This window comes from Xenopus laevis, chromosome 7S (genome assembly GCF_017654675.1).
Source record: "Xenopus laevis strain J_2021 chromosome 7S, Xenopus_laevis_v10.1, whole genome shotgun sequence".
Lineage (NCBI taxonomy): Eukaryota > Metazoa > Chordata > Amphibia > Anura > Pipidae > Xenopus > Xenopus laevis.
In genome coordinates this window covers 12584522-12598149 of record NC_054384.1, presented here as the reverse complement: position 1 = coordinate 12598149, position 13628 = coordinate 12584522, and the positions used below count along the sequence as shown (strand labels likewise).

At 37.7% G+C, this 13628-nt stretch overlaps 1 protein-coding gene across 1 annotated transcript in view; it reads right to left on the bottom strand.

The window, feature by feature from the left end:
* LOC108697180 (transcription elongation regulator 1-like protein) overlaps nucleotides 1-13405 on the bottom strand; it is an 84693-nt gene extending 71288 nt beyond the window's left edge. The window contains exons 1-2 of the mRNA XM_018227104.2: nucleotides 12949-13405; nucleotides 6426-6569 (exon numbers count right to left, since the gene is read on the bottom strand). Of these exons, the coding sequence (XP_018082593.2) occupies nucleotides 6426-6569; nucleotides 12949-13212 (408 nt within the window). The 5' untranslated portion in view covers nucleotides 13213-13405. The remainder of the gene's footprint in view (nucleotides 1-6425; nucleotides 6570-12948) is intronic.
* Nucleotides 13406-13628: the final 223 nt, after the last annotated feature.

Here is a 13628-nt window from a genome sequence, read left to right as displayed (position 1 = left end):
CTACGGTAATTAGGAAAAGGGGATTTTAATAGATTGTAATTGAATCTAACCCAACTTTCATCAAGCTTAAAAAATGTACAGAGCTGAAAAAACAAGTTCAGTAATTGATTTATTTCTACTCAGTAGGGATGTCATTGTTTATTATTATTTTTTTTAGATTCAATATATCAAGCTCTAGGTCTTTTTAGGATATGCCAGAAAAGTTAGAAGAAAACATCATTAAAGTAGACCAAGCTGAATATTGAATTTTAACTTCACAACTAGAAAAACATGATACCACTGCTAAGGGGGCTCTTATTCAAATTTAAGTTTCTGAACTTTCAAGTGCAAAAACTCAGAAACTTGAATATAAAAATGTGGCATATATAATCTGGCCCGTTTATGTAGAAGTCAATAGGAGTTGTTCTAGCAAAATTCCTCTAGTGGCAGAAGGAAGATTCAAGAAGCTGAATTTGAAGGACAAGGAAAGTTAAACTAAAGAAGTAGCTAGAAATGTTGTACAATAGGGGGCACATTTACTAAGGGTCGAATATCGAGGGTTAATAAACTTTCGAATTCGACCCTCGAAGTAAAATCCTACGAATTTGAATATCGAATTCAAAGGATTTACCCCAAATCCTACGATCGGTCGATCGAAGGAAAAATCGTTCGATCGAACAATGAAATCCTTCGAATCGAACGATTCGAAGGATTTTAATCGATCAGTCGAAATATTTTCCTTTGATCAAAAAAACCTTAGAATACATGGGGAAGGTGCCCATAGGCTAACATTGTACCTCGGTAGGTTTAAACTGCCGAAATATGTAGTCAAAGTTGTTTTTAAAGAGAGTACTTCGACTATTAAATGGTCGAATAGTCGACGATTTTTAGTTCAAATCGAAGTCGAAGTTGTAGGTCGTAGTAGCCTATTCGATGGTCGCAGTACCCAAAAAAATACTTCGAAATTCAAAGTTTTTTTTACTTCAAATCCTTCACTCGACCTTAGTAAATGTGCCCCTAGGTGTTGGGCTTCTGTGCCAGCCCCAGACAACCAAAGCGCTTTAGCAGTAAAGATCTGTGTCTTCAAAGATGCCCCAGTAGCTCCCCATCTTCTTTTCTGCTGATTTACTGCACATGCTCTGTGCTGCTGTCACTTACTGAGCTTAGGGACCCACTCACAATATACAGTATACATAGGGGCACATTTACTAAGGGTCGAAGTGGTAAAACTTCTAAATTCGACCATCGAATTGTAGAAATTCGATAGCCTGAGTTTTTTGATTAAATTTAGTCATTTTCGATCAAATTCAAATCGTTCGAATCTAATGATTCAAACAATTTAATTGATCAATCGAACCATTTTCCAAAAAAAAACCTTTGACTTCTAAAAACTTAGCCACATACTGGCTATGGGTTCTAGGAGGTCCCCATAGGCTAACATAGCAATTCAGCAGGTTTAAGGCGGCGAATTGTCGAAGTCAAAGTTTTTTAAAGAGACAGTACTTCGATTTTCGAATGGTCGAATATTCAAAGTTTTTTCAATTCAAATCGAATTTCAGCCTATTTGATGATCGAAGAACCCAAAAATTACTTTGAAATTCGAAGTTTTTGAATTTGAAAATTCACTTCGACCATTAGTAAATGTGCCCATAGGCTATACATGTCACAATATAAGGCTGATTAGTAATTAATACAGATAATTACTACACGGCAGCACAGAAACCAGTGCAATTAGCATCAGAATTTAATAATCAGCAAACCTGTAGCATCAGCTTATATTACAGCCAGGGAAGCTCATTTTATGCTGGATAATTAGTGACGAGCCCTAAGCTTAGCTTCTCAACAGCCAATCAGAGCCCACTGAGCATGTGAGTGTCACAGACACTTTCCAAGATGGTGACCCCCCTGTGACAAGTTTGAAGTCCTGGATCATTGCTGCTATTGACAAGCTGAAACTTTAGGCTGGGTAATAAGTTCAGTATACAAAACATTGCCTTTTAGCCCTATTCATTTTTTAGGGTTTAGTTCTCCTTTAAGAGCTGCAAGGTGGGATAAGGTCTCACAACAGAGGTAGAAATGGAACAACACAGGATTAGGTATAGAACATTGAGACCTATACTAAGCAATAGTTTAGCATGTGGAGTGGAGCATCTCAATTTTTACTTTTCGTTATCACCTGGCTTGGCTGTTAGTTGGAGAGAAGCAGTTAAATCATGAATGTTGTTATTATGATCTTGCATAGATCTACTGATCTACTGTTATCTTTTATCTTTTTCTATATTATATTCTTCTCTCCATTGAAATGCTTTTTTTTTCTATGTTTGTAAAAAAAAATATTACTTAATGCCACATTGTTTAAATAAGGGGAAATTAAACAACATTTTAGATAAGACATTTCCTGCCTGAGTCTCTCCCTGCTCTGGGCTCAGATTACAGTAGAGAAGGGAGGGGGGTGGGGAAGAGGAGCAAACTGAGCATGCTCACACCCAGTGCAATGAGGTTTAAGATGAAGGCAGGAAGTCTGATACAGAAGCCCATGTGTACACAATAGAAGGAAAGAAATGCTGTGTTTCTTTTGACAGGGGACTCAGAGCAGCACTACTTTGGGGGTTTACTGGTATATTTAGATGGACATTTCTGATAAGACTAACTTAGTTTTAACCTTTCCTTCTCCTTTAAGTCTACTCTTTCTTGTATGAATCAACCTTAGAGTATAACCAATTCTATATAAGCATGACTAGCCTTGACTCTCATCTACAGAGTGAAAGATAACTCCCCCTCAAGAAACAGAAGACAGAAACTGTTTCTTATAAAACATCATAAGTTTTTTGCACCTCATCCCATTCAAAGTCTTTGCTTATGCCTAAAGTTACAACACATTGGCATACACTAGGACAGCCATAGTTTATGAACCTTTCAGAATACACAAGCTTGGGTGCCCTTGGGGGAATGCAATGAGTTTGGGAATCCTCTGCTTTTATTAATAAGTTCACATCTTAATATAAAAATTGAAACTGAATTTGTGAGATATCTTTTACTATTCAGTTCACAAGTTAAAGTTCCCCCCTTGATCCATTTTCAAATGACCAAAAGCTATGCCTTCCATTGCTGGTATATAATCATGTGAGTAACACGTCCTGGATATAGTGATGGGCGAATAAATTCGGCCGGCGCAAATGCCCAGCGAATTTCTGAATTTAGTTGGCATTAAATAAATTTGTGAAACTGCGGCAAAAAATCTGCAGCGTCAAAATAATTTTGACGCCCATTTACTTCAATGTGTTTTGTGAATTGTTCGCCATTTCCCATATTTCACTGTAAATTCTCTGATTTTCCAGCGAAACGAGACAAATTTGCCCATCACTACCTGGATATAAAGAGTAACCCCGCATGCATTTCATCTTGTTACTGTTTGTCTGTGTTGCATCTGGAGTTTACATTCCTGCCATTAAAGGGTGTGAGGTGCAATCCCTAGATCTATATATTATATATTCAATTGTTGCATGATATCAACACTGAGGGGCCGATTTACTTAGCTCGAGTGAAGGAATAGAAGAAAAAAAAATTTTTTTTTGGCTATGTCGACCATCGAATTGGCTACTTCGACCTTCGACTTCGAATCGAACGATTCGGACTAATCGTTCGACTATTCGACCATTCGATAGTACTGTCTATTTAAAAAAAACTTCGACCCCCTAGTTCGCCACCTAAAACCTACCAAAGTCAATGTTAGCCAATGGGAAAGGTCCCCATAGGCTTTGCTAGCTTTTTAAGGACGAAGAAAAATCGTTCGATCGAAGGATTAAAATCGATTTTTCGTTCGATCGAACGAATTGAGGTAAATCCTTCGACTTCGATGTTCGAAGTCGAAGGATTTCAATTCGGCAGTTAATTAACCCTCGATATTCGACCCTATGTAAATCTGCCCCTAACCATTCAGGCTTAAATTGAAAACTTGACTTTTGTTTCACTATGGAATTTTATTCTCCTTAAAAGAACAGATGTAGAAGGTAAAGAATGCATTGTCTTTCCTTTCATAACACCATCATATTTGATATCACTGACTGCTCCTTGAACAAGATACTTCTAGGTCTACAAGAGGGTTTAGGAATGCCTTATAACTTGTATTTACCATGATACTGAGCAACTTCGATGACATATCATTGGTACTGCCAGGGATAAAAAAAAAACTGAAAATGTTATTTATAAGACCTTTTTTGCAAGGATTTTTTTCTGCAGAACATAAGTGGACTGCCATTGATTTTCTCCCCTGCACATGCTGCCTCTGAGCAGGACTACATTTCAAAAGCTGTATGTGGAGCTTTTCAGAAACTGAAATTGCAGATTATAAATGCTTCCCATTTTGCTGTTATACAATAATATCAGCACCCCAATATGTGTAGAAAGGGAAGGGTTCACAATATAATGACTGAAGATGCCAATGTCATTGTTGATATGATACCAGTAGAAACATTAATAAAGACTTGGCTTCTTATTTGTATTAATGCCTATGGCAGGAGACAATAATTATATGATAGAACCATCGTTTTGCAGCTGCAGCGAAAGTTATAAACAACAAAATCCTAAGAAATCCAGCATTTCTCTAGTCATTACTCTTTATTTTACTCTTATTTTATTAGTTTGTTTGCAATATTGCATTATACTTGTTGCTTAGAGTACTGGCATGGCGCTATATTTTTGAAAATACCCTAAATTAGGAAAAAGTTTGGAACTGCGTTGTGCTTGTGTGGTCCCTCAAAATGATCTTTTTGGCTGATCTCCCTCTTGTACAGTAGAACCAAGTTTTATATTTTAATAAGAAAAACATACTTCTCTATTAACCTAGTGATGATCCTCATTCTGTCCATTCATCTTTCTATATATACACTAAGGGGGTTATTTACTAAACTCCGAATACCCGAAATTCCCCGAAATCCGTTTTTTTTTTTAATTAAATCGGACTTTTAAAAAAAATCACAAATTATATGGAATTTATTAAACTCCGAGGGCTAAAAAGCCCGGATATAAAAACACGGCATCTCAAATCTGTCGAGGTTGCATAAAAGTCAATGGGAACATTCCCGTTGATTTTTGGTTGTGTAGGGTGTTTTCTGAGCTTTCGGGTAAAAACTCAGAAAAAGTCGGAGATTTCGGGGAAAATTCACGAAAAAATCGTGAAAATCTGAGCTTTTCACGCAAAGCAAATTTTCGGGAAAATGTAATAATAAATAAGTGTTAAAAACCCGAGCGGGTTAGATCGGAGTTTGTAGCAGCCGATATTGAGATAAATTCGGACCTTGATAAATAACCCCCTAATTATAGCTCTTCAAAGGAACCTTTTTCTTGAGGCTAAACAAACCCAGATTCCCATGTCTTTCTTCATTGTGCATAACATCCCCACCTAATAAACTTAATTGACTTTAGTTGTTTTTTTTGTATACTAAAGCCCAAAAATGAGCCCCAAAACTGTTACAATGCAGGGAATTTATATATCCTTTCTTGATCAAACTCTATACAATAGACACAGAGCAACACTATAGACGCCAGAGAAAACAACATTTAAATTTGTATGTGCCCCATTATGTTTGAAGTTATATGACCCTATATAAATATTTTTAGTGATTTCTGAAATATTTGCAGTTTTAGATTGCTAATACCAGGGGTTTGGCTCAACAGCTCACTATTAGGGGCAGATTTACATAGGGTTGAATATTGAGGGTTAATTAACCCTCGATATTCGACTGCCGAATGTAAATCCTTAGACTTCAAATATCGAATTCGAAGGATTTACCGAAATAGTTCGATCGAACGAAAAATCATTCAATCAAAAGATTAAATCCTTCTAATCGTTCGATTTGAAGGATTTTAATCCATCGATCGAACGATTTTTCTTCGACCTAAAAATTGCTAGAAAGCCTATGGGGACCTTCCCCATAGGCCAACATTGCACCTCGGTAGGTTTTAGGTGGCGAAGTAGGGGGGGTCAAAGGTTTTTTTAAAGAGACAGTACTTCGACTATCGAATGGTCGAATAGTCGAACGATTTTTAGTTTGAATCGTTTGATTCGAAGTCGAAGTCGTAGTCGAAGGTCGAAGTAGCCAATTCAATGGTCGAAGTAGCCAAAAAAATCATTCGAAATTCGAAGTTTTTTTTATTCTATTCCTTCACTCGAGCTAAGTAAATGGGCCCCCTTAGTGTTATATTATGAGCAATCTCTCATGGACCTCTGGGCTGCCTGCATAGTTAGTTTAACAAAGGGTCACTGATACTCTTTCAACTACAGCTGTTGAGCTGAAAGCCTGGCATAAGCAGTCTAAAACTGCTAATGTATCAGATACTGCAAAAAATTAACATATATTGGAAAAATGCTCAGATGAACACTTGGGGGCTTTAGAACCCCTTTAAAGATGTCTATAGCATATAACACACCACAGACTTCTTGTTACCTTGCAACGGGGCATTTTCTTTTCGACCCAACACTTCCCAGCATGTGGAGGAACCCCAGATGTGTACACATGGGGGTAAAAGGGAATTAGCTCGACTCTTGATGTTGGAGAAAATCCAAAGGCAGGAGAAGGAGTAGCTACCCACTGAAACAAGACAAAGTAAAAGAATTATTAGAGAGAACGATTGTAAATCATTTCCAGTCCAATTGTAATTGTACTAATTCCAAATGCTTTTTTAACAGCCAATGAATTAAAAAGCAATGAAACTCTACAGAAATAGACAGATGGGCAGGCATATGCACAGCCACACACACTCTCTGGTATTTAAACAAATTAATCCTATTCTCTAAGACACTCTCCCAGGAAAATATTATCCAGCTTTAATAAAGAATTAAGCATTACGTGTCCACTATGGAGAGAGCAGAAAGAGCATTTCAGATTCAATAAAAACTGGTCAAGGCAACATATGGAAAAGTGTTACTCACAAGGAAGACCACCCCTTTGAACATTAAGCCAACCAAGAAACAGGAGCAACCATATATATTCATTATAGCTTAAAAGGACAACACCAAAAATATGATATCTGTATTTAATATTATATATAATATTTGAGTTCACATATAAACTTAGCACCAATTTACATACTATTCAATTATACCATGAAATAACCTATTCTGTATTCAAACTGCCATATGCCTTTGTTGTTTTTATTCAATAAATCTCAAAAAATAACACTTACATAGCCTTCTATTCATATCCCCTTTACTGTAATGATTTTTAGGTTTCTTAGGTTTGGTTAAGTCTGATTTTAGGTCCTTTTTATCTGTAGTTGATTTATGCCTTATGCTTTGTTCTGCCAATATATTTAGGAACTGCACTCATATGGGCCAAGATATATTGTCCTTTTAGAAAATAATGACTTTAACCAATATAAATACTCCATCCACATCTGTGTACTTAAAGGGATCCTGTCATCGGAAATCATGTTTTTTTTTCAAAACGCATGACTTGGGGCAGCTGGGAAATTGACAATATGTCTAGCCCCTTGTCGGATTTCAAAATTAAATATAAAAAAATCTGTTTGCTCTTTTGAGAAATGGATTTCAGTGCAGAATTCTGCTGGAGCAGCACTATTAACTGATTCATTTTGGAAAAAATGCTTTTTCCCATGACAGTATCCCTTTAAAGCAAATGAATTGACCTTTAGATATATTACACATATATAAAGCTGATGTCACTCAAACATTTTTATTTCTGCCCCTCAATATTTCTTGAAATTGATCTATAATTTCAGAAGTGATGGATAAAGTAATTTTGTTTTACAAAATCTCAGCTTATATTGGGCAAGTTGTTTAAAAAGAATGTCTCTTTCTTTTGCAACCCTCTGTTTTTTATTACCTAGAAGATGATGTCTGTCTGAGGATACAGTATTATCATAAGCTACTTTCATCTGCCCCAGGGTAATGAGAGAGAGAATAAAATTCTGTGTGTACAGATTTCCCTGGGAGCCCCCTGATTTGAATGGATCCTGTCAGTTAGCCTTGGTAACTTGTACCCTGACCTTGAGGCAGAACCACCTGACTGGCTATAAGAGCAGTTCTTTGTTTTTCGGTGCCGTGAAGAGATATACCTATTGGTCCCTTTTATTGATGTACACTTTCATGTCCTATGTTCCCAAGTCTACAAAACTTTGTGGGGCTCATTTATAAACTTTAGTGCTGGGTGGTTAGGAGAGATCCGGGTACAGGGTGGGTTGGGGAGTTGGGGGTGGTTTTGGTATTGCAGTGTGCCAGGCCTTTCAGAGATGTAGGGGGGGGGTCCAGCACACTGTAGTAACACCACTGGTACAATGGATTGGTTAGTGGGAAGCAAGCAAGAAAAAGGGTTATTGAATCAGTGCTAGTGTGGCAGACAATAGGGCAGGTAGATTGATCAACAGGGTCATGGGAAATCCAGGAGGCAGGAGCTTGTAGGGAGTATTAATTCATTTTAGGGAGAGGGGAGAGTACAGTACAGTTTTTAGCAAATATAGCTAAGTCTGTGGTCGACTTTTTTTGTTGCAGTGGTTTTTTATTGTGCCCTTTTATTTTCTGTTTTTGGGCTACCAATACAATTGTTTTCCTTACTTTAAAGTCTTGTTGACTGTGCTGAGCAAATCTGCCATTGTTAGAGAACCTCCAATCCACTATGCTACAACTGCTTTGTCAATAGAAAAAAAAGCCCCCTGTCATGTTTCCAATTTTTTAAAAACAAGTCTGTGATTTCTCATTTAAACAAATTTTATCCCAACGTAATCCTAATTACATGCCTGACATTTAGGGGCAGATTTACTTAGCTCGTGTGAAGGAATAGAATAAAAAAAAACGTAGAATTTTGAATGATTTTTTTGGCTACTTCGACCTTCGACTACGACTTCGAATCGAACGATTCGAACTAAAAATCATTTGACTATTCGACCATTCGATAGTCGAAGTACTGTCTCTTTAAAAAAACTTCGACCCCCTACTTCGCCAAGTAAAACCTACCGAACCTCAATGGACCTTCCCCATAGGCTTTCTAAGAAATTTTTGGTCGAAGGATTTCAATCGAATGATTTTTCCTTCGATCGTTCAAAGGAACGAATTGCGGTAAGTCCCTCGACTTTGATATTCAAAGTCGAAGGATTTAACTTTGACAGTCGAATATCGAGGGTTAATTAACCATCGATATTGGACCCTAAGTAAATGTGCCCCTTAAACTGTGATGTTTCCTATTATTTCCTATATTTATTCCATAAACTTCTATTATTACCAGAACTGTACCCCGTTTGCTTTTATTTTAACATTTTTCAGAGCAGATTCTCCAAATTCTTGTAAAAAAAAAATCATTAAATCATTAATGAAACTCAATGGGATTGTTTGGCCTCTTAGTTGAGTTCAAGTACAAGCTACTGTTTTATTATTATAGATAAAAGGGAAATCATGTTTTAAAAATTTGAAACTATTAAATTAAAATGGAGTCTATGGGAGATAGTTTAGATCATAATTTAGAGCTTTCTGGATAACGTGTTTCCGGATAACGGATCCAATACCTGTATCTCTATCCCTTCCACTGAGTAGATGTCAGTATTCCTCTGCACTGTAGGAAGAACCGTTCTTCTATTATCACATACAATATACAATCATTGTCTTAAAAATGTATCATAAATCACTATGTCATGTCGAAATAATGATATTGAATCCTCTCACTTTAAATACTTTCCATATTGCTACAACTCCATCATCCCTTTAACCCTTTTAAGGAGAAGAAAAGGTAAATTACACCTGGGAGTGCCAAAAGTTAGGCACCCCAAGTAACTATATTTACTTACCTGAAACCCCAGGCTAGTGCTCCTATCACTAGAAAACTGCACCGGCTCGGGGTTCTTCCAGCGAGCACCACGGAGCAATCCTCTACATTGTATGTAACCTCTGCCTTCTTGCGGCTGCACATGCGCAGTAGAGCGAAGAGACGAACTTTAACGAAAAAGCCGGCTATATCGTTCTACTGCGCATACGTCTGCCCTGGGAAATTTGAAAAACGAAGAAGAAGGAAGATGATCGCTCCATGGTGCCCACTGGAAGAACCCCGGGAAGGTGCAGATTTATGCTGATAGGAGCATAACTTTTGGCACCCCAATGTAAATTACCTTTCCTTCTCCTTTAAGTGGCATAGATCATAAAATCTATTATTATAAAATCTAAGTATTGGCAAACATAGATTTGACATTTCCGGTTCCTATCACATGATTACTTGCAGCAATTAAAGGGTTAAATAAAACAGGGCATGTTATAAGGAACACAGACAAAGTTAAAGTAAGGTAGACACAAAATACTCTTATTTCTTTCACACAAGCAAATGGAAACCTGGGTAAGTATTGATGGGTGAACAAATTTGGCAGGCGTGACCTTGCTGCAAATGTACGCGTTTTGACGCCGGCTAATACATTTGCGAAACTGCTGAGAAAATTCGCAGTCAAAAAAAACCTTGCCTCGAAAAAATTTGGGTGCGCGTCAGAATTAACATTGTCGCGCATCAAAATTATTCGGACATTCATTGGCTTTAATGCATTTGGCCAACATAGGTACTTGTATAACTTAAATAAATTTTTGCTGGAGTCAAAATTGACGCGCGTCAAAATCATTTTGATGGCCATTGACTTCAATGTGTTCATGAATTTTTCGCAGTTTCGCAGGAAATTCGCAAATTTTTCATCAAAGCGAAACAGGGCAAATTCACCCATCACTATGGGTAAGTCAAATTTAACAGATGGGAAATAAAACCAGGATCATCAGTTAATATTATAGCAGTAACATATTTGCGGTGCTTTAAAGAGATTATACATCCTTTACATCGTCCACTGTCCCAGTGGAGCTTACAGTATAAGGTCTCTGTCACTAATACAGGTATGGGATCCGTTATCGGGAAACCCATTATCCAGAAAGTTCAGAATTACGGAAAGACAGTCTCCCATAGACTCCATTTTATCCAATGAATGCAGATTTTTAAAACGTGTTTCTGTTTTCCCCTGTAATAATGAAAAGGTACCTTTTACTTGACCCCAACTAAGATACAATTAATCCTTATGGGAAGCAGAAGAAGCCTATTTGAGTTATTTAAAGGGATACTGTCATGGGAAAAAAAAATTTTTCAAAATGAATCTGTTAATAGTGCTGCTCCAGCAGAATTCTGCACTGAAATCCATTTCTCAAAAGAGCATACAGATTTTTTTATATTCAATTTTGAAATCTGACATGGGGCTAGACATATTGTCAATTTCCCAGCTGCCCCATGTCATGTGACTTGTCACTCTTTACTGCTGTACTGCAAGTTGGAGTGATATCACCCTCCTCCCTTTCATCAGCAGCAGCCAAACAAAAGAACAATGGGAAGGTAACTAGATAACAGCTCCCTAACACAAGATAACAGCTGCCTGGTAGATCTAAGAACAACACTCAATAGTAAAAACCCATGTCCCACTGAGATACATTCAGTTACATTGAGAAGGAAAAACAGCAGCCTGCCAGAAAGCATTTCTCTCCTGAAGTGCAGGCACAAGTCACATGACCAGGGGCAGCTGGGAAATTGACAAAATGTCTAGCATCATGTCAGATTTCAAAATTGAATATTAAAAAATCTGTTTGCTCTTTTGAGAAATGGATTTCAGTGCAGAATTCTGCTGGAGCAGCACTATTAACTGATTCATTTTGAAAAATTTTTTTCCCATGACAGTATCCCTTTAATGTTTACATGATTTTCTAGTAATCTCCCGAAGTGCCTGATCTATGCTACTTAAAGATCAATTTAGACGCCTTAAAATATTAAAGTCTTCAAACAGAAAGACAACTGATTTTTTTTAATAATACAAAGTAGTAGTTTATTTATTTTATGCAAAACCTTAGTAGTGGGTCCCTCTAGCGGCATTTTCCTGTTATAACACCCCATAGACCATGGTTTAAAAATAAAGGTACAGTTAACACTTCAAAGCATTCACCAAGGGGCACATTTACTAAGGGTCGAATTTCGAAGTGAAAAAACGTTGAAATTTGACCATCGAATAGGTGTAGTACGATTTTAGAAGTTGAAGGTTTTAAAATCGTATGATCGTACGATTTTACAAAAAAACCTTTGACTTCTCAAAACTTAGCCAACGGCTCATGTACTGTAGGTTATAGGAGGTTCCCCCATAGGCTAAACAGCAATTCGGCAGGTTTAAGGTGGCGAAGTGTCAAAGTCGAAGTTTTTTAAAGAGACAGTACTTCGATTTTCGAAAATTAATTCGAAATTCAAAGTTTTAGAATTCGAAATTTCACTGGGCCCCTAAATGTATTAATTTAAAAAAAAAAAAAAAGAAAACACATCATTTTCTAAATCCAACATGTAGCTATATTCCCTTCCTTCTCGGGCTTTCATCCAGTACTGGTTCAACATTCATAAAGAATCAATCATTTCAATGATGACGATGATTGGAGATTAGGAGAGTGGGTTTGATGTATACCTTTGCACCTTGAAATGAATATGAATATGATATCAGCCCCTCTCTAAGATGAAGCCTTACTTTAGGGAAACCGCTTGTCAGTTTCTGCAATTCCTTTCTGAAATCATCGATCTGTTAAGTATGGGTTAATATTAACCCCTTACGTGCCAGTGTGGCAGTGATATAAACTTTATGAATATTGAACAGGTATGGTGCAGTGATGCACTCCTCATACGTACTCACATGTACTTATCCAGATATATATATATATATCTTTATATCAATAACTATAATATATACATAGATGATGGTCTCAGTATTTGATCCATATTCAGGCATAGTGCATTGACTGCAAATATTGATGGGAAGAACTAATATGAAACACTGACTATTCCAAAACTTCTGCAGGTATATGGCTACCTACTGCACCATATCACAGTCAGTAAGTGATCCTGTCTCACCGGCTATGGTTCCCATTAATGTCAATGTTGTCTCAGTAACATGCAAATTTAGAATCTGGGAATTTACCTGCCCGCTTGGCAGATGAATGTGACGCACAGCAGGATCTGGTGCAGAGGGCACAGACATCAAAGGCAGGAAAGGATCACAGGCAACTTGCCATGCAGGTACCCCCTGTAGCAAAGGAGATGGGTGAGAAAGAATCAAAGGTGGGGGCACGGCACCTATCCGGAAAACACCAGGTGTCTCAGGGATCACACAAATCCAGGGAGGTGGTTCTGCATTCACTGGCCAGAAAAAAGGCTGCCGCTTGATTCTTGAAAGAGGGAGCATCCTACATCTTATACATCAAACTGCTGGAATATTTGGCCTCCCACGGACTGTGGCTGGACTGGGGAGCTTCCCTTTCCCCTGCAACTATAATCTCCAGTAGTGCCTGTGCTCCTAGCATCCAAATGACAGTTTGAGCAGGAGTCCTGCATGCCGCTCTGCTGCTGCGAATAAAAAAAGAGTGCAGAATGAGAATCCACCGCTCAGTTGCAAAGGCAAGCAGTCTCCTCCCTCCTCATCTCATTTAGCAATGCTTTATCCCCCCCCTGCTGCCCTGCTAGCTCATCATACCTACTGATGTGCCTCTCACATCTTGTACACTAAACCTTCTCTTCCCCAGATAAAAAGACATTGCATCAATTATGCATTTGCCTATCAATCGCCCCATTGTTCTATATCACCTGAACAAAGCGAGATCC